Genomic DNA, 20,679 nt, shown 5'->3' with positions numbered 1-20,679 from the left:
ACCCAGGGAAGTCAGTAGGCTGTTTGACCCCCTCAAGGGACAGAAGAAACAGGGACCAGTGTCCTGTCCTTAGCATGACTGAGTGAGCACTGAGATGGCATGAAGTCCCAAAGGCATCTTCTGATTTTCTACTGCCTCCAAGAAGTTTCAATTGATAACTGTTGTATTTACATATTTTCATAAATTATATGTAATGAATTCTGCACTCTGATTATGTTCTCACTGTAATTCACAGAACCTGGCTTTTCTTTACTTATATGTTATATCTTTGTGTTGTCCTCAGCATGACACATTTTGTGCTGATGGAATGAGATGAAACAGAACTTTAGCACCAGAGTTGGCCTAAACAAGTCCTGGGTGATCATAAGTTTCCTCCTTTCCTTCTCAGCAGAGGCACATCCATACTGAGTCTCAAAGGCTGAGTAAGAGTAATCCAGACAGCTGATGGGGCCTGGCATTCTTTGCAAGGAAGAAATCACCCATCCAGTGTGGAGGTGTGACAGAATCTATTGTGTCTGTGGAGTATGGAAGAGTTAGTTGAGGCCAGGACCTACGGAAGAACTGGAGAGATACGTGGTCCCTTGTTGCCAGAAACCAGAGATGGAATACAGACCGAAGGTTGACTTGTCTGAGGACAACAGAGAGCTACTGAAGAGTTTAGGATGAAGGAAATGATGTGTGTTCCACTTGCATTTCAGAAAGATCACTTTGGTGTTCTTTGGAAGATGGGTCATCAAGGGAGAGCCCGGCTCAAAGAGGTCAGTGGCAGGGATATTCCAGTCCTAAGTTTAGTAGCATGTGAATCTGGAGGACTGGAGAAAACACTGCAGTTGATCTGGCTTAGAACCAGTGGAAGGACATTTTCTTGATCTTATGATGCTTCTTCTATGGTCATAAAGCCAAGGAGGTATTAAAGCATAGGTGTCAAAAAATCCTCCTATTACAATATTCCACATTCTTCTTCCAGTTCTCTTCTTCCTCCTCTTTTTCCTTTTCCTTCTCCTCTTCTTCCTCATTCTCCTCCTTCTCCTTCTCTCACATGATTATCTTATTCCCTACAAGTTATTTTTGGAATTATTTCGGGAAAAATTGGAGAAACAAAACTGACAGTGAACCTCTGGGAGATTTTTGTCTCTTGAGGTCCTAGCTGGTGTTCTTTGGGGCCTCTTGACATCTTCTACAACCTCCCCCAGCCACTAATCCACTGATAATTGTCCAAATAGATCAAGTATTTCTCCCCACCTTGGAACCAAGAGTATTGCTTTGTTCCTCATTCAAGTTCAACATCAACATATAAGATGTGAACTTCTTTAGGTCTTACATATCAACCTGGGAAAATATAGTTATCTCCAAGGAGATAGCTATCAGTTATTTATTATTGCCTAAAATATTTCTCCAGATTTTAGCATCTTAAAATAACATTTATTTTCTTCAGTCTCTGTGGAGTTGTGGGACTACCTATCCGGGCTTTCTAAAGTTGCACTCAGCTTTCACCCAGGGGGCAGTCCCCTGGGATTGGAGACCCCTTCCAGGCTCATTCATTTGGCTTTGGGAGGACTTAGTTCCCTGGGGTTTTCTTTGGACATTTCAGTTTCTTACCATTTGAACTCTTTCATACACTGCCTTCATACCCTCATGACACTGCAGTTGGTTCCTTCAAAAGCAGTGATTCAAGAAGGGCACAGACGAAACCACAGTCCTTTTGCAGCCCAGTCTCAGAAGGGCCATGTATCGCCCATTGTTTAGCACTGCATTTGTTAGGAGACTCTAAGCCCAGCCCACAGTGAGGGCGTGGGACGTTAATCTGTATCTCTTGCATGGAGGAGACTAACGTAAGACTTGGTGGGTGTAATTTTAAAACCACCACGACCCTGTTCAATCTCCAAGAGCCATTATGATACAGTGGCTAACAGTATAAATTTAACATAAATAAAAGAACTAGGGGGCTGGGGATTTAGCTCAGTAGCATAAGCACCTGCCTTGCAAGGGCTCGGTCGTGAGTTTGATCCCCGGTACCAATTAAAAATAAATAAATAAAAGAACCACGTTTAATTTGGTCCCATGTTTGCTATTTATGCAAATTTTAGGCAAATTTCTGAATGTTTGTGGATCTTAATTTCCTACTCCAAATAATAAAAGTTGTATAATATTAGTAAGATGTTTCCCTGAGTTACTGTAAGGATGAAATAAGAGTTATGCCATGTAAAATACATGGCACAAAATAATTATTTGATATGTATTAGTTAATTGCTAAAGTAATGGAATAATGTTGTAGTTTTCCTTCACAACAGACAGTGCAATATGGAAATTAAAACTACAGCTTTCCTAGCATGTCTCTAGGCTCTGTCATTCATCAGCTGTGAGAGTGGAGAGAAGTCACTGCCTCTTTTTTGGCCTTGGTTTTCTGAAAAATCAAGATAATAATATGTAGTACCCGGGACATAACAGATGTTCAATAAATACATTGTGAATGTGGATACAGTAGAATATAATGATGAAGGGATGATTGTGTGAGGGGTGTGTGTGTGTGTGTGTGTGTGCATGCGCACGTCCATGCACATGTACGTTCAGGTTGCTATATAAGGCACATTTTATTTTATTTTATTTTATTTTTATTTTGAAAGTATACAACAGAACAAGTCAGAATAAAGCCAAGTAAGATCGTACAGTGAAATTGGTACAGAACTTCACAGCAGGTTACCGGGATAACAGTAATAGGTATCACAGTATATTTTGTTATCCTTATAATAGTTGTTCTTTCAGTCACGTATATCAAAATGAGATGACATATAGAACACTATAGAACTTATCAAAAAAGAATATTGAATAGAGCAGTACCATTAATTCAAAAAGAGCAAAACAGTAATAAAAATATTTGCCTTCAGAGAAATGGTAGAAGGAAGTCCCCCTTATTTGCTATGGTCAACCTGCCAGGAGATGCTCAGATTTCTGGTTCCTATTTGCTAATGGGCTGGGGGGGTGGGGGAAGGGGTATAGGGGAAGTGGGATATTTGACTCTAGGCTATGTAGCAGTAAGTAGGTTCACTATTGCTAAGCAGGGAGGCAGGATGGTCATTTGTTTTCACAGCATCCTCAGTTCGAACATGGCGTGGATCTCAGGAGACACTGCTGGTTCTCCCCCTGGAAGGGCTGCAGTCTGCCAGCCTACCTCCACTTACCAAGGAGGGGAGGTGCTTGCTTGGCTTCCCAGAGTCCTAAGTTCCAACATGGCGTGGATCTCAGGAGACACTGCTGGTTCTCCTCACCAGAAGGGCTGCAGTGGGCCATACTGCTGCCGCTTACCAGGGAGGGGAGGTGCTTGCTTGGCTTCCCAGAGTCTTTGCACATTTGATTTTAAACAGCTTACGTTTAAGTGGGCATTTTGTATGCCTGCCCCAGTTCTACCGGAGTGTGCTTTTGTACCCTTGAATGTGGCTACCTCCGTGAGCACTCTGGTTTTATCATCCCTTGTGGAGTATTCTTGTTCCCATTGTTTTCATTCTCTTGCACTGCAGCTTTGTTCCAGCATACTTCCTTCTTCATCCCTGCTTCTTCCTCCAAGGATATGTTTAGCTGGCTTTGCAGAGTCTGGGGATTTGGTGACAGGAGGGGTGTGTGGGTGGTCCCATGTCACACCACCTCAGAGCTGCTGCATTACCTTAAATTATATTGCAAATGAAAGCTAAAAGCTAAGCAAAGGCAACCCATCCATTTTGCCTAAAGATGATTATAATGCTCTTTTATGGCCTCCTAAATGACAAAGCAATTTGTTACCTGCCTGCATCAACATTTGCTTATATTAGCACCCGAGATGCTTGATTTTTATTAGCCCCACGTTATCATTTTATGAAGACCCAGGGGCTCAGTAAAATTAGTGTGCAAATAGAATGCCCATTTTGCATTTTCCTGTGGTCAGCAGAAATGCTGAATGCAATTGAGTTGGTACTGGGTCAGGGGAGACATCCATAAAGATAGCCTTCACTGAGGGCCTCAGTAATGCCATTTATCATTTCTGGACTTCTGGGATAGATGGGGTCAGTGTTAGATACCATTTTTTTAAGGTCTTGATGATATATTTTAAAGTGAAAAGTAATACAAATACTGAGACAGTAGCTCAGTTTCCATCAACAAAAAGAATAAAACCAAATGCTTGTGTACATTGTAGATGGAAATGCAGCAGGTGTGGAATTTTATGATGATGTTAGGACAGCAGATACAGAAAAGGCAGATACGTGAAGGTAGCACTGGCTGGGAGCCAGGGCTTGACTGCTGACATCTGCTCTCAGCCTCAGTTCCTCAGTTAACACTGTCTACCTCAAAAAAGCAATGTGAAAATTCAATGAAATAATAGCTATACAAACTTATTTATAAACCATGATCTATACAAGCATTTTTATTTTTTAATTCAGCAGCCAGGTTGTGGCATCTACTCTATATATGGTCTTGGAGAAGATATTAAAGATAGTTTGTCCTCTACGTATGACAAATGTTCAGGTGTTTAACTGATTTTTCAAACCCTAAAATTCTTCAAAGTGGGCAAGTCTCTCTTTCCCTTTGTTCCTAAAGGTGCCTAACACGGCACTGAGCATAGGATCTGTCTCCACATACATTAGTTCCATTATATTTTTTGCTTTTCGGGGAAGCATTGACTCACTCCATCCACTATTGGTGGCCCCAGAAGCCCAAATAAATTACAAACTTTTAAACAATGCTTAATAGAGTTAATTTTTATTTAGTCTGTGATACAGATGCATCTTTTGGGATGATGAGCCAGACTGAAAATACCTATCACCAGCATTTTGGGAAGAGAAAATCTGTTAATTATTTCTATACTCTCTCTCTCGAAATTATTCTCTCACTTAGACAGGTTCCTTTAATCTAACTTCATTCACTATTTCTTCCTAACTTTTCTTCATGGCATTGTTACATTCTATGCTGATCAGTGTTTTTAGACCTATGACAGAGTCCTTTAACCCTGCTTTCGTGGAATGTCACGTTTGACTGTTGCTTTTATGCTATAATATCTTTGCACGATAGCTAAACTTTATTACACAGATTATAATTCTTTAGTAGAATAAAGAGCATGATTTCTGAATTGGGACCAAATTCTCCTACTTTTCGACGTCTAGTAATTTTTTTTTCAATTTGGGTATTGCACATTGTTGGTTGTCTGGAGTTTGTTGTTTTCCATTAAAGATATTTGGACATCCTTTAAAGAAAGTATAACCAAAAAAATATAATAAGCAGTGCTGTTTTATACAGTTTGATTATTTTGATACTTATTTTAAAATTGTATTTAGATTGAATTTAGATTATACCTCTAAAAATGACTCTTTGAGTTCTCATTCTCCCTGATTGATCCACAAAGACTTCTACTTTGTGTGCAGATTAGTACTGGTATACTTCTGTCATCCAAGATCTAAATTTAAATGATTTCAAAACCTCTTTGACCCCTGAAAAATGTGCACTGTGTAGCCCACTGTCCATTTTGCTCTGAAAGCATACAGTGTTATACTCAGCTTTCCACCACTGTGACAAAATCCCCAAGATAAAATATAAGGAGAAGAGATTTTTTGGCTCATGATATCAGAAGTTTCAGTTCATGGTTACTTGAAGGTGTGACATCTGGGCCTGTGACAGCACCGTACATAATGGTGAGCATCTATGGCAGAGGAAACTGCTCACTTCAAGGCAGCTGGGAGGCAAGACAGAGAGAAAGGTAAGGGCTGGAGTCCACAGTCTCCGTCAAAGGCATGCCAGTGACCTAACTTTCTTTAACTGGATGCTGCCCTTAGAAGATTGCACAAACTCAATAATGCCATGGGCTGGGGACCAAGTGTCTAACACATGGGCCTTTGGGGGAAATTCAAGATCCAAACTCTAGCCTGAAGATTCACTCTATGCATATGCGTTTTAGGATTTAACAAAGATTCAAGGAAACTCCTTTACAGATCTCCAGAATTGCTTTTCTGCAAAGCTCCCTCTTCCCTGCAGTTCAGAGTTTCCCTACGACTACCACCCACTGAACTCGAATCTCAGTGAGACTTATGGCTCTACCCAGTGTACCATTCCCTGCTATCTGCTGTGCAGGGAGCCACCAGGCAAAATGCCAAGAGTCACATGGTGTGCCTCCATGGTTTCCCTTCTCTAGTCCAAGATCTCAAAAGAGTTGTTTTGTGTGTTTGCTTAGTTTTCTAATTGCTTGAGGTAAAAGGGAAACCTAGTCCCTGGTACTTCATCATCACCAGACGACCATTTCAATCCAAACCTCAGTTCTTACCCCCACCTATTAGCTCTGTGACATTGAATAAATTATATAACCCCTCTGAGTCTCTGTAAAAGGGATATTTACTGCATATTTCTATAGGGAATATGGGTGTGTGTGTGTGTGTGTGTGTGTGTGTGTGTGTGTGTGCGTGTGTGCGTGCATGCATGCCTGTGTGAACAAAGAGTGTTAATTAAATGACAGCTGCTACTATTACTATAAATAGCTACCTTTTTTACTCCATCATTTTCTAGGTGTTTGCTGAGTGCTATGTAATGTGTCAGCTTGTTTAATCATCGTAATAACTAACAAAGTAAATATTATTGTCCTAATTTATAGGTTAGAACATCAAAACCCTGTACAAGGTCAAAGTCAGTGGCTCTAATAAATGATTTCACTCATGTGGCTTCCTTATATTATTATAAATATTATATATTGACGTAATAGGCAACATTTCACTGAGTAAATAGAATATAGTCATTTAATATTGAGAAGCTGTGGACATAGTTGAAGTAGGCAGCAATGTCTGGCTCTTAATGATTCAGCCCATCCTTTGCCTCATGCCCACATCCTGACCTCTAATCTTAGCTTTTCTTAACCTTTTTACTGACCGTCTTTCATTTTTATCTTACAGAAAATCTCAGGGAAGGGGCCGAAAAGAAGGTAATATTCATCACAGGCCGAGTGCACCCAGGGGAAACACCCTCCTCATTTGTGTGCCAAGGTGAGCTCAGGCTCTCGAAGGTGGCCTGCCCTTGCTTCCCATACCCAAATGGGTGCTGGGTTTTTTTGTTTTTGTTTCAGGGCTGGGAACCTAGGACTTCTCACATGCTAGGTCAGTGGTCTATCAGTGAGTTATACCAGCAGCCTCTGGGATAATCTCTGAAACTGTGTAGTCATACACAAAGGCATATCTTGGATGGGAACTTAATTCTTAAAGAAGTTGCACCTGACATCTGCTAGGTTTTGTTTCAATAAATGCTTATTTACCTGCTATATCTATAGAAGAATAGATGTCTAGATAAAAGAATGGGAAGAGGCGTAGAAAAAACTCTATATTGGAGTTGAAGCAGATAGCGTCACCTACACTCCCTAGATTTACTTTTCTCCCATGATTCACAACAGCAAGTATTCCAGCCCCAGCTCACTGTAGATTGGCAGAAGGCTGTGAAATGGGAAGCAAAGCCTACTGTTCATTCATTCATTCATTCATTTATCTAACAAATAGCTTAGGTATGTTTATAATTGCATTTTAAATCATTACCAAATATTTAACCCATATAAATATGTATTTAATTAGCTATAGTTAAAAAATTAAATATCTTTAATTAAAAAGGCAAAAATAATAAAATTGTGAATCCAAGGTACTCATTTGTTTGAGTACCAGAATACTACCTATTCCTTTTAGCTTCTACAGATAACTATCACCTTGAACTTTGCTGTTATTCTTGATCTTTCTCAATAGTTTTTCTATGCATGTGAACATTCTTAAACAATGCATTTGTTAGTTTTGCATGCTTTTAAACTTTGTACAAACGCTGTCACTATGCATGGGGGTTTACCTCCAACTCAATATCCAGTTTGATGAGTATAACTGAGGTTCACTTATTACTCACCATTGTATCAAATTTCATGTCCCTCTATAGCCTAGTTTACTTTTTATAAACAAATTTACTTTATTTTAGCCACAGATGAAGTTTAAATTTTTATTAGTGAACATCAATTATACAGAGTACTTGCTTCATGGTGGGATTTTTCACACTTGCTTACAGCATACTTTGAGATATCCGCCTGCAGTAACTCTCCCTTACCTGCCCCTCCTCCATCCCTCTAACCCGTTTCCTCTTACATTCACCTGAAATGTAGCTGCTGAGTCATGAGATACATTCATCTTCAACTTTACCAGATATTTCCAAGTTTCTCTCAAAAGCACACAACTCTTTACCCTTCTACCAGTAACCGTAAGAGTCCTGCCTTCTTGTTAAATTGTTTTCATTTGTACTTATCTGGTATGTATATTCCATCTAAAGATATATAAACAGATATTAGTACTTTCACCAAATGCTTTTCTAAGCACCTTACATATTAACTTTAAGTTAATTCATTTCAATTGTATTTGGTATGTCACAGGAACTAATAATAAGTATTTTTACCTAAGAAAATCAAAGTTTAGAGAAGCTCATTTATCTCATTTCGACCTAAAAATGATCATGAGATCAAAGGAACATGGAAAAACTATGAAGGTTCTGTGACCTGAGGGCAGCAGCATACTGTGGTGGCTTATCTGGAGTCAGGACATCAGGTGACCCTGAGGTCCAGTGTTGGCTGTGCCACTTCCTATCAGTGTGGCTTCAGTGTCCTTAAGTGTAGAATTAGGATGCTATTTAAGGAGGCTGCTTTGAACCTGGATGAGATGACTGTAAACACAGCACCCAGACTGTGCCTGGCACACAGCAGGCATCTGACAGATGCCACCTCCTTTCCTAAGAAAACTTGAAATGAAGCAGGTGATCTGCTTTGAAAATTATCAAGCACTGTGCAAATAGTGACTTTTATTTTTCCTGTTCATATTTTTATAATGACTGCCTCCCTATTTTATCAGCTGAAGACACTGAGTTTCAGCGAGAGGAAGTGACAGCCCGATGCCCAGCCGCTGATGAGTGGCGTGGCTGGCTCCCGTCACTGCAGCCGACTCCTCCGCACTCTCATTTCTGCCCTTTTTCCTCCCCAGCATTGTCCTTGCAATCACCTTTCCCAAGTCCCCACTTTCCTTGCAGCCATCTGTCAGTAACTAAACTTGGCAGCAGGTCTGGTCCTCCAGCTGCTTGGATATAACTGCTTTGTCTTGTTTATAAAAATACAGCAGCCTTGCCATCCATCCTATCGTCTGTGGGAACCTAATCCCTGTGCTCCCCTCTTCTGTGGGTAGTGGACGGAGGGTGGGGTCTCCATCCTAATGAAGACTGGGCATAGAGAAATTGAGTGGACTTCCTGAGCTTTCTCTTGTAACCCTGTTTCCTAGAAAGGAACATTTGGATTGTGCCTAGTTAATACTCAGTGATGTCCTTTAGATTTCTAAATCAATGTTTATTCCTTGGCATAACCTTTCTGTTCCTACTCACTGTCTTTTCATGATGAACTCTAGACTCCATTGCATGGCATCCATAGCCCTCCATGATCTGGCTTTTGCCAAGTCCTCTGGCCTCAGCCTCTTTACATTTCATCTCCACATAGCCAGCGTCGTACAGCTTAATCCCTGGATGGGGAGTCTTCCTCGCCACCTCCGCACTCCCTGTTCTCCTGGGTGAGCCTGGGCCCACTCCTTGTCATTTGTCTAGTACCTCACATCACCCAGACGTCCCGGTGTGGGCCTCACTGGCTCATTTTTGCCAATACCTGGTTTCTGTCTCTCTTGTGGGTCTAAGGCTGACCTTTATCCAGAAAAAAACCTTTATTGCCCTGATTTGTTACGTGATTGATCTATATTTCTCATTCATTAAGCCATAGCTACCTAAGGTCTAGACACTGGCTTTCTGTCATTTTCCCCATTTGGAGAATGAGGCTCTTATCATTTGGTGGGGGGCTTTTGTGAGGAAAAAAACTGTTGATTCTCATTTTCTAAAACTGAATTCAGAAAGAAGAGCAAGTTCACACAGTCAGTAAATACCAGAGGAGAGCTTTGATAATGGATCTGACCAATTCCCCAGTCTGCATATGCTCTTTTGTCCAACTCAGACATAGGAAATGCTAGAAAGTTTGTACATGGAAGAACACAGAATTCTGGCAACTCCACAGTCATGCACATCTTACAGATAGAATGTGGATATGATATTAGTACTGTTCTAAGCACAGTGAGATGGCTTACCCAAAGTCACACAGTTCATTCATGACTGTGACTCTGGAATCTGTCTCCCCAGTCCAGTTCCTTCTCTTCCCCTGCCTCTGCAACTTTCCCTTGAGACACACAATTCCTCTTTTTTGAGGCAGCATGAGGCAGGCCTTGTTACCCCACTCTGGATCTCTCAGTCACCTGGGGACAACCTCGACCAAGTCCTACAGCTGGAAGTTTCCTCCCTGGTGGTTCTCCATTCAGTCCCCTCCCCAGTCCACCCTACTCTAGTCATGGAAGGCAGGTTTGAAGGCTTGAGGGCTGATGGCTGGGATCACTCTAATTCTGCTAGCTCTTCCCCATTAACTGGCTCATTGACCTTCAGCAGAAAATAGGCATGTGAGGTCTGTTGGTTCCCATCTGGCCAGGACCACAGTTCTTACTGCCAAGATGCTGATACACCTGCCGCCGGGAGCAGAATGAAATTGTGTTGTTGCAGAGCTCTGAAAGAGGTGGCATTAAGGGCACAGGGTTTGGGTTCCCTTAAGACTCTGCTTGGGGAGGTGGGATGGCTGCTTCTAAGTCATTCTTCTGATACCCCAAACTCATGTCCTTTGTGAGGCCAAACCATCTTACTTCTGCAGCTCTACTGTAAGAGGTAAAGGGCTTTTTCAATGTTAGCCCCTGGCAGAGTGTGTGAGCTGAGTCATATTGTCTGGTATTGGGTTGCAGGGCCTCCACTTCTTAATGCAACCTTGGGAATGTCACTGAACGTCTCCGTGCCTTTATCTCTAAAGGGAAATTTTATGAATCCTGACTCACTGGATTGTTGTAAGAATAAAGGAGTTAATGTCCATGAGCCATTTTGGATAATGTCTGAAATATGGTAAGCACTAAATGTTACTAGCTGGGGGAAAAGGTGGCACTAACAAAGCACCTTCTGGTGCCAGATTCTCAATGAGAAACTTTACTTGTTTCTTTAATTCTCACTCAAATGAACTTGGTTTCAAGTGTGTGACTCCCATACTGTAACCCTGAGGCGTGAACTAACTCCCTGAGGAGGGACCAGCTCCATCTCCACCACAGTCTAGATCCTCCTCACCTGGAGGCTCACCTTGCAAGGTAGAAGTTTGGCCAGAAGCAGTCTGTGACTGGGTCTCTAACTCCTGGCCAAGAGAATACTCCACCTTGAAACTTCTTGAGGTTGCCGACATGATAACTCATTGAAAACCTCCATCTGCATTTTGACTTCTTCGAATGCATATAATTGAATTAATGAGACCATTCATGGAATGCTGCCATAGACAGGGGATTCCACACTCTGGAGGGAGCAAAGCAGTGATCATGGTTGAGAATCTGGAGATGGAGAAACCTGAGTTTGGGTCCTTCTGCCTGACAGCTGGGAGACCTTGAGCATGTCTTGAGCAAGACCTTGAGCGACTCTCAGAGCCTCTGTTTCCTCATCTGCAACATGGAGCAGGAATGTTTTTCTCGAAGAGCTACTGCAGGGACTCAGAGAGTTAGTGTTAGAAGTGGCACTTAGGCAGGTGCAGGTACCAAGCAGTGCCCACACTCTCTTTTCCTCTTGTGCTCTTCCAAAGCTCCTAGCACAGTGATGGCGAAACTTTCAGAGTTTTCAGTGATACAAGCAGCTCACACTGGCATGTGTGTAATAGGCTGGCCACCACTGTCCTAGCCCCTCTCTTCAGAAAAGTCATGGGAGTCACTGAATGTCTCCTTGAAGGTTAATGGTGGAGGGGGACTGCATTTAGGTTGCCTGCCTCCAAGCAAGAGCCCTACTGCTTCCTCCCAACCCATTCATTGGGGCTTAGACTGCATGTGGAGATACAACACTCTCAGGAAGTTTACTATTCAGGGTTACTCTTTGAGGGTAAGAGGAGGAGGGAGGAACATGCAAATGTATGAACATGCAAATGTATGAGAGGCCCCACATTCCCCACAAGCACACATACTCTCATAACCACTATGCCACCAGTTACCAGGATCAGGGAGAAACTAACATTCCCTACTAGTGAAGTGATCTCCTTTGCCCCTCTCCACCTCCTACTTTCCCCCAAACTTATATCTTCATCTATTCTTCCTCTCCTATCCTCTGTGGCCTAGAGAATCTCCCATTGCAAACACAAGGCTAGGTCCACTAAGGGATATGATGGGCCCTTCATTACCCTGGGCTTCTCTCTTTTCATCTATGACATGGACAGAGCTGAGAGTGGAGCGTGAGAACGTTTAGCTTATGAACCTCAGACTTTGCAGGCCCAGTGATTCTGTACTTTGAGGCCATCTGGGTTGGTTGAGAAAAATGGGAGCTTCATACCAGTCGAGGAGGGTCTGGAGCAGCTGCTGTCCTACGAATCATACACGGAACCTAGCAGACCTCAGCTGTCTTGCTTTAACCTGTGGCTTCCCACTCTAGTGTGCTACCTATGCCCAAAGAACTGAATCAATGAGTCTTACCTAAGTCTGTCTAGAGGAAAAATCATGTAGGCATAGCCAAATCATTCTTCAGAGCACATGCAAATCTTGCTTTAATGAAAGGAGAACTACTTTGCAACAAGCAGAACTGGATCTGAATCCTATCTAGGCCACAGTGAGACATTCAAATAATGAAGTCCTTCCCCAGCTGTTTCTTTCCCTATAAAAATTGATCTGATAGCACTACAAGTCAATTCAGCCAATGAATGTACACAATCATGTGTCCAAGTTTATTCATTCATTTCACATATATCTACTGAGCATTATCCTCATTCAAGGTGCTGAGAGTAGGTAGTAAACGTGATCATCCTGTCTCTGCTAGGAAAGATAGATGTGGGTAGCAGATGCAAGCCTCAATCCCCAAAATTGAAAGGTGCAGGAAATGTAACTTTCCTCATTTTTTTGAACTCACTTTTCATTTTGATCTCATTTTGCTGAGCACCAGAAACTTAATCTCAGTTATTTTCCCTGAGGTTGTATGAGTTTAGCAAAGAATTCATGTGATTTTGAGCACAGTACCACACTACTTCTTCACGTACTGCTTCTACATGTTTCTCTGGACACTCTGGTCACTCCGCAGCCCCTGCAGGTCACCAGCATGTTAGACCCCGGTTCCTGAATGCAGGGTCTGACATTCTCCAGTTCCACCTGCTATATCTGTCTCCCATCTTCACCCTTGCCCTGCCTTCCAGATGTCCCTCCCTCCATTATTTAGATCCTTTAATTAGCATTCCCCACTGCTGGTAGGGGACGCTCTGACCCTGCCTTTCCCTGGCTTCATTCCTCGCAGTGGTTTCCCATTCTCTTCTAAATATTTTCAGCTCTCTCAGCCAGACCTTGTTCACCTCTCCCAGGTGAGCATGGCTAAGGCGTCTGTCACATACGCCTTAGCCATGCTCACAGGCAAGCCAAGTAAGAGCAGTGATCAGAACAGCACATGTATATACCTACTATGCCAGACACTTGGCTTATATCAACTCGTTTACATCCTTGTAATAACCTAAGGCCCCCTAACTATCCCGCTGTGAAGCCTGTTCTGTATAAGCCCGCCTGCTGCTTTCCCTCCTCTTCCCCCTTCAAATCTAACTAGGTTAAGTTTTAACTTCCTAAAAGGCCATAAAACAAAGGCCTGAGGTAATAGCTCCTGACAACCCCTTCCCTACCCGGTAGCCCGTCACAAATCGTGTTAATTGCATTAGATTGTATTAGATTGTACTATTCTTCACAAAAATAGCTTCCTTATATTTGTATCATAGCAATACCTGTAACTTGGCCTTACTTCTGTGTTTTCCTATTCCCTTTGGATGACCTAATTGATATGTTAATCAATGCTCTCCTCTGTAAAGAATTGTAAAATCTTACCTAATTGATATGTTAACCATTGTTGCCCTCTACAAATAACAGTTGTGGTGCTGAAGTAAGGTTGTTAATTGCTGTTGACTTCTCTATTCTTTGCTAAGAAAAACAAGATTTCTTCTTATCTAAACTTGCTAGTATGCAGGGAGACTTGCTTGTTAGCACAACCCTTACCTGATCTTGCCCTTTCCAAGACGTGTAATCGCCCTTTCTGTTTGCGCCACACCCCATCCCCTTCCTTACATTGTGTGACCAGCAGCTGTTTGTGGATTTACAAGATAAAAGCCCTGACTTTTAGCTGTCAGGTATGCAGTCTCTGGTCACCAGGCCTGGAAATAAAGCCTTTGCTTCCCAAATTTTAATTTCTTGCTTCCTTGGATTTTATACCGGGGTCTGAGTTATCACAATGCTCACAGTAACTCACAAGTTGTTCTCCCTCTGTAATTGATGAGGAAACTGGGGAACTAAGAGGGAGTGGTCACACAGAAAACCCAAAGGGTCTAATTAGAGTCTGTGTTTTAACTCTGAAGCTGGGCTTCTGGATTTGAAAAGTGATCCACTAGCAAAAAGATCATCTATTTTCTCATTGCCAAGGGTTGGTATTATAAGTCCCCTACCTGGCATCCCCCCTGGCACATTTTCAGCTGGCTGGCTCTGTGCATCCTTTAACTCCATTCTCCAGGATCCCCTCTTGATCCCAAGGCTGGGTCAGGGACCCTTCTGGGTTTTCGTGGCTCTGTGCTATTCCTATCAGGGCCTTGGTCAGTCAGAGGAAATCTCCTTTCTCACCATGTACCTCTCTGCATCAGGAACTTCTACTCATCTTAGGACATCCAACATTTGCTGTGCCGAGGAGTTGTTGCAGAATGAGCGATTATCAGTTTAACTAACCTCATGCTTTGCAAAGGTTGAATGAATTTCTGGGATTGATCCATCAGTAGGCATTTATTAACCATCTGCTTTAGGCACAACCCTGAACCAAGCACTCTGGGAGAGATAAAAACAATGAATACAAGGTTCAGTTGTGATTGGCCTGGCGAAGTCTATCCTGGCCAGCTGGAGGTTGGCACCAGGCAGGGACTCTACTATCCAGTTTAATTTAAAATCCTCCACTGCTGCTCCTTCTCCTATCTTTCTGGCTTCCATCGTTCTCTGGTCTTGCTTTCTTTCATCTTCCTGAATAAATCTGCTCAAAGTAAACCAGCAAACTGCTTTACAGATGGAACAACCTGATCTCAAGAAGGATGGTGATGTCGGGAAGGAGATTGTTCTCATTTGATAGAGGATTCTTATAGTTTGAGGGAGAGGAATAAAACAGATGGGATAATAGAATGTCAGGGGTGGTTGTGACCTGAGGAATTATTTAATTCTTTTCTCTATTGTTATTTTAATTTCTTTTGTTTTCTTTTTAATTTTAATTTTTATTTTTATTAGCACATATCAGCAGTGCATGATGATTGCATTCATTCTACAGTGTTGGTGCATGTACATGATACATTTTAATTCTTTTTATGAGTCTGTTAGGGCTAGTGTCTAGATGTCTCCCCAAAGCCTCAGGTGGTCATGGGTGGGGGCTTTTCAGAAGTGGCTGGATTAAGTGTGTGATGCTGGGATTAAGGGTATGTGATTACTAAATTAGTTCACTGATTGGTTTGCCATAGCTCTAGGTGTGAGTAATAAGCTGGCCCGGCTGGGTATGCAGTCTGGATAGAGTATAAGAGACAGAAAAAGGGGCTGCAGCTCCCCCTTGCTGCTTCCTGCCTCACTGCTGGCTGCCTTTTACCTGTCTTGTTTGATGTACACTGTCTCTCCTCTGTGATGCCCTCTGCCATGCCACCCTGACCGGGAGCTAGTTGACTATGGATTGAAACTTCTAAAAAGTATGAGCCACAATAAAACTTTCCTCTTTTAACTTTCAGTGTTGGGTATTTTGTCTCAGCAATGGGAAAAGTAACTAACAGACTGTTTTTCCTCCTTCCACTATCTGCATCTCTTTATGCCCTTCCCATTTGCAAAAGATCTATCCCCTTTTTCCCATAATCCGTATTTTACTTTGTTCTTTAAATGTTGTACACTTTAGGTTTCTCATATAAGAGAAATAATACGATATATAAGATAGGTGTATGATTCATTTCACTTAAACTTATGATCTCAAAGTGCATCAGTTTTCCTACAAATGACTCAAATTTACCCTTTTTGTAGCAGTGGTTGCCATTGTACATAAATACATTTTCTTTATCCATTCTATGTATGCATTATAGTAATATGATGTCTTTAACTCTTTATAGAAGATACCTAAAAGGAGGATAGTTGAGTTGCATGGAATTCTTATTTTTAGGTATTTGAGGAGTCTCTGTACTGATTTCCATGGTGGTTATACTAGTTTACATTCCCATCACCAATGCAGAAGGGCTCCATTCTTGCTTCAGCCTCATAGCCTTTGTTATTATTGATTTCTTGATTATAGTCATGTTTTGTGGAATAAAGGGAATTACAGGATTGTTTTAAATGCATTTTTCTAATAGCCCAAGATATAGAACGTTTTTTCATGTATTTATTGGTCATTTGTACTTGTTTTCTAAGAAGTGAATTCATTTCGGTTGTCTGATTTTTTATTTTTTTTTCTATTTTTAAAGAGCGTAAAATTAGACAGAACAAAACAGATCATAAGATAACAATGTAGAAACACAAATTTCAAAACAAGACAACCAGAAATCTTCACTGTCTATCATATTGTCTCTTGTTTTCTTCCAAATAGTTGTCCATATCTTCACGTACAATGAATTCATATAAAACAAAATAATATAAAACTGATCAGAACAGGGTAATGAAGGCATTTTAGGTCTTCAAGTCCAGACAATAGGGAAGTCAACAATGGTTGCCATAATGTCTCTCAGTCTCTTCAAAATAGCTGTCCATACCTTTACGTATGCTGAAATTAAACCAAACAAAACAAACTAAAATCACTCTGAACAGAGAATAATAGTATTGCTGGATTTCACAACATGATGCTATGGAATCAGCCCTGGATACTTTAGTGTTTCTTTTTCTTCAAAGTAGCTATTAATTTCATCATGCATTATATTATCAATTCTCATAAACTTTTTGAAGTTCGATGCATGCATGAATCTCTACATGTATACCTATCCTTTCTGTATTAGAGAGAAAAGGAACAAACCAAGACAAAACAAGACAAATTCCTAGAGAAACACAAAGTGAAAAAAACATAACAATAGCAAAGAGCCCAGAACACTGACAGTATAGGCCTTCAAAACAAGATGGTATGAGCATAACTAGGGTTGTTATTTTACATAATGATCTTCAAGAGTTCCTCAGCTCCTTATACAATAATATGAACAATTATTCCAATCCTGTGAATATTAACTATTTTGTTCCAAGGTCTTATAGAATTTGTAGTATTATCATCTTAGCTATTCTAAGTGTTTATATAATTTTAGATATTTTTTCTTTTCCCTTCCTTTCCTTTCTCTTTTTCCTCATTTTTCCTGAGATATTATTTTCCCCTTTAAGCAGATTCTTATCCTTTAACTGTATTTATTGATTTTTTGTATCTTATATACTCTTACCATTTCTTACACTAGGGACACTGTACGATATTTACACATGTGAGTTTGATTTATTTCACTTATGAGTATGGTCTCAAGTTGCAACCATTTACTTATAAATATCTCAGTGTGATCCTTCTTTATAGAAGAGTAAAACTACATTGTATAAAAATACCACAACTTTTTTATCCATTCCTCAGTTGATGGGAATTTAGGTTGTTTCCAAGATCTGGCTATTACAAATCATGATGCTATAAACATGAGTGCACATATACTGTAGTATCATGGTTTCAGTTCTTCTGGGAATATGACCATGAGTGGAATAACTGGGTCAAATGGGACTTCCAATCCCAGCTTTTTGAGGAACCTCCAGACTGACCTCCACAGTGGTTGCACCAGTCTACACTCCCACCAACAGTGCAGAAGGGTTCCTTTTTTTCCACAGCCTCTCCAGCATTTGTTGTTGGTAGTTTTCTTTATCCTGGCCATTCTTTCTGGAGTGAGATGGAACCTCAGTGCTGTTTTAAATTGTATTTCTCTAATGCTGAACATTTTTTCATGTACTTATTTGTGTTTCTTCATCTGAGAACTGTGTATTCATCTTAGATGCCCATTTTTGGAATGGCTCTTTGAAGTTTGGAGATATGATTTTTAAAAATTCTTTATACATTCTAGGCAGAATTTCTTTGTCTGGGAAACCATTTACTAAGATTTTTTCTCATTTTGTTTTGGATATGCTGGAAATTTCTTAAGACATGCAAAAACTCTTTAATAAGACGCGATCCCAGTTACTGATTGTGTGAAATATTTCACACGTAATTTGATTCTTCTTCATGAATTCTCTACTACCTCTAAGTCTTCAAGATTTTGACCTCTTTTGCATTCCAATAAATTGTGCTGCTATAAACATGGGTTCATATATATCACTGTGGTATGATGTTTTCAGTTCTTCTGGGAATATGCCCAGAAGTGAAATAGCTGGGTCAAATGGGACTTCCAATCCTAGCTTTTTGAGGAACCTCCAGACTGACCTCCTCAGTGGTTGCACAATTCTACACTCCCACCAACAGTGCAGCGCACTCCCACAATCTCTCCAGCATTTATTGTTGGTAGTTTTCTTGATCCTGGCCAGTCTTTCTGGAGTAAGAATGGAATCTCAGTGTGGTTTTAATTTGCATTTCTCTAGTGACTAGTGATGATGAACATTTTTTTCATGTATTTATTTGCCATTTGTATTTCTTCATCTGAGAATTGTGTGTTCATCTCAGATGCCCATTTTTGGATTGGGTCTTTGAATTTTGGGGGTTTGATTTTTTTTAATTTTTTATATGTTTTAGACAGAAGTCCTTTGTCTGAGGGACAGTTCACTAAGATTTTTTCCCAGTTTTTGAGTTTTCTTTTCGTTATGCTGGAGATTTGCTTTGACATGCAGAAACTTTTTAATAAGATATGATCCCAGTTATTGATTTGGGGAGTATTTCTCATATGGTTTGATTCTTCTTCATGAATTCTCTACCTACCCCTATGCCTTCAAGATTTTTACCTAATTTGTCTTCCACAGATTAAGTGTTTCTGTTTTAATATTCAGATCTTTGATCCATTTAGATTTTAATTTAGTACATGGTGATAGGCATGGGTGTAGTTTTAGTTTTCGGCATATGGAGTGCCAGTTTTTCCAGCATCATTTATTAAAGAGGCTCATTCTTGCAGTGAACATGTTTGGCCCCTTTATCAAAGATAAGGTGATTGAGTGTGTTGGTAGTTGTGGATGTATATTCTAATCTATTCCATTGATCTTCAGATCTGTTTGTATTCCAGTACCATGCTGATATTATTACAGTAGCTTTGTAGTATAACTTCAAGTCAGGGATTGTGATGCCTCCTGCCTTGCCTTTGCTGCTTAGAATTGCCTTTGCTATTCTAGGTCTCTTCTGGTTCCAGATGAATTGTAGAATGACTTCTCTAGATCTATGAGGTATGTTGGTGGTATTTTCATTGGGATTACGTTGAATCTGTATAACAGTTTTGGGAGAATGGCCATTTTCATGATGTTTATTCTTGCTATCCATGCACAAGAGATGTGTCTTTCCATTTTCTGAGATCCTCTTCAATTTCTTTTTTCAGGGCGTTATAATTTCCCTGTATAGATCTTTTACTTATCTCATGAGATTAATTCCTTAGTATGTCATTTTTTTTTGGATGCTACTGTAAAGAGTGTGGCTTCTCTTATTTCTTTCTAAGTAATACTTTTGTTAGTGTATAGGAATGCTATTGATTTTTGAGTTTTGATTTTTGTATCCAGCTACATTGCTGAGTTTATTTATTATATCTAGGAGTCTTTCAACGGAGTTTTGAGGGTCTTCTATGTAGAGTATCATGTCATCTGCAAATAATGATAATTTAACTTCCTCTTTTCCTATCTTTGACTCCTTTTATTTCTCTCTCTTGTCTAATTACTCTGGCTAGTATTTCCAACACTATGTTGAACAGGAGCAGTGATAAGGGGTATCCTTGTCTTGTGCCTGATTTTAAGGTAAAGGGCTTCAGTTTTTGACCATTTAATATGATACTTACTGTTGGTTTTTCATAGTTGGCTTTTATTATATTGAGTTGAAGATCGTCTATTCCAATTTGCTGTAAGGTTCTTACCCACGAATAACTGTTGGACCTTATCAAAAGCTTTTTCTGTATCTATAGAAATGATCATGTGACTCTTACTTTTGGCTCTACTGATATGGTGGATTACATTTGTTGATTTACGCATGTTGAACTATCCCTGAATGTCTGGGATGAATTCCACTTGGTTGTGGTGTATAATCCTTTTGATGATTTGCTGCATCCTGTTTGTCAGTATTTTATTGAAAATTTTTGCATCTGTGTTCAATAGGGAGATTAGCCTATAGTTCTCTTTTTTGTTGGGTCTTACTCAGGTTTTGGTGCTAGAATAATATTTGCTTTCAGGAATGACTTAGGAAGAATTGCTTCCCTTTCGATTTCACTGAAGAGTCTGAGGACTGGCATCATTAAGTCTTCTTTGTATTTCTGATAGAATTCTGCAGTGAATCTGTCTAGGCCTGGCTCTTCTTTGTAGGTAAAGACTTAATTACATTTCTAATTTCATTAATAGAAATCGGATTATTCAGCAGTTTTACATTTTCTAGACCCAGCTT

General features: G+C 40.4%; 1 protein-coding gene across 5 annotated transcripts in view; it reads left to right on the top strand.

Annotated features, from left to right (window-relative positions):
• The window catches only part of Agbl4 (AGBL carboxypeptidase 4), a 1,435,759-nt gene that overhangs the window by 1,288,205 nt on the left and 126,875 nt on the right, over positions 1-20,679 (top strand). For 4 of the 5 annotated variants that reach the window (XM_063236476.1, XM_063236477.1, XM_063236475.1 and 1 more), the window contains one exon: positions 6,900-6,989. The exons of the other annotated variant lie outside the window; for it this stretch is intronic. In XM_063236476.1, the coding sequence (XP_063092546.1) occupies positions 6,900-6,989 (90 nt within the window). The remainder of the gene's footprint in view (positions 1-6,899; positions 6,990-20,679) is intronic. 5 annotated transcript variants of the gene reach the window in all.

This window comes from Cavia porcellus, unplaced genomic scaffold, assembly GCF_034190915.1.
Source record: "Cavia porcellus strain 051 isolate PalLab524CR breed Dunkin Hartley unplaced genomic scaffold, mCavPor4.1 scaffold_25, whole genome shotgun sequence".
Taxonomy (NCBI): Eukaryota; Metazoa; Chordata; class Mammalia; order Rodentia; family Caviidae; genus Cavia; species Cavia porcellus.
The sequence above is the reverse complement of the archived record's forward strand: the minus strand, read 5'-3'. Positions and strand labels throughout refer to the sequence as shown.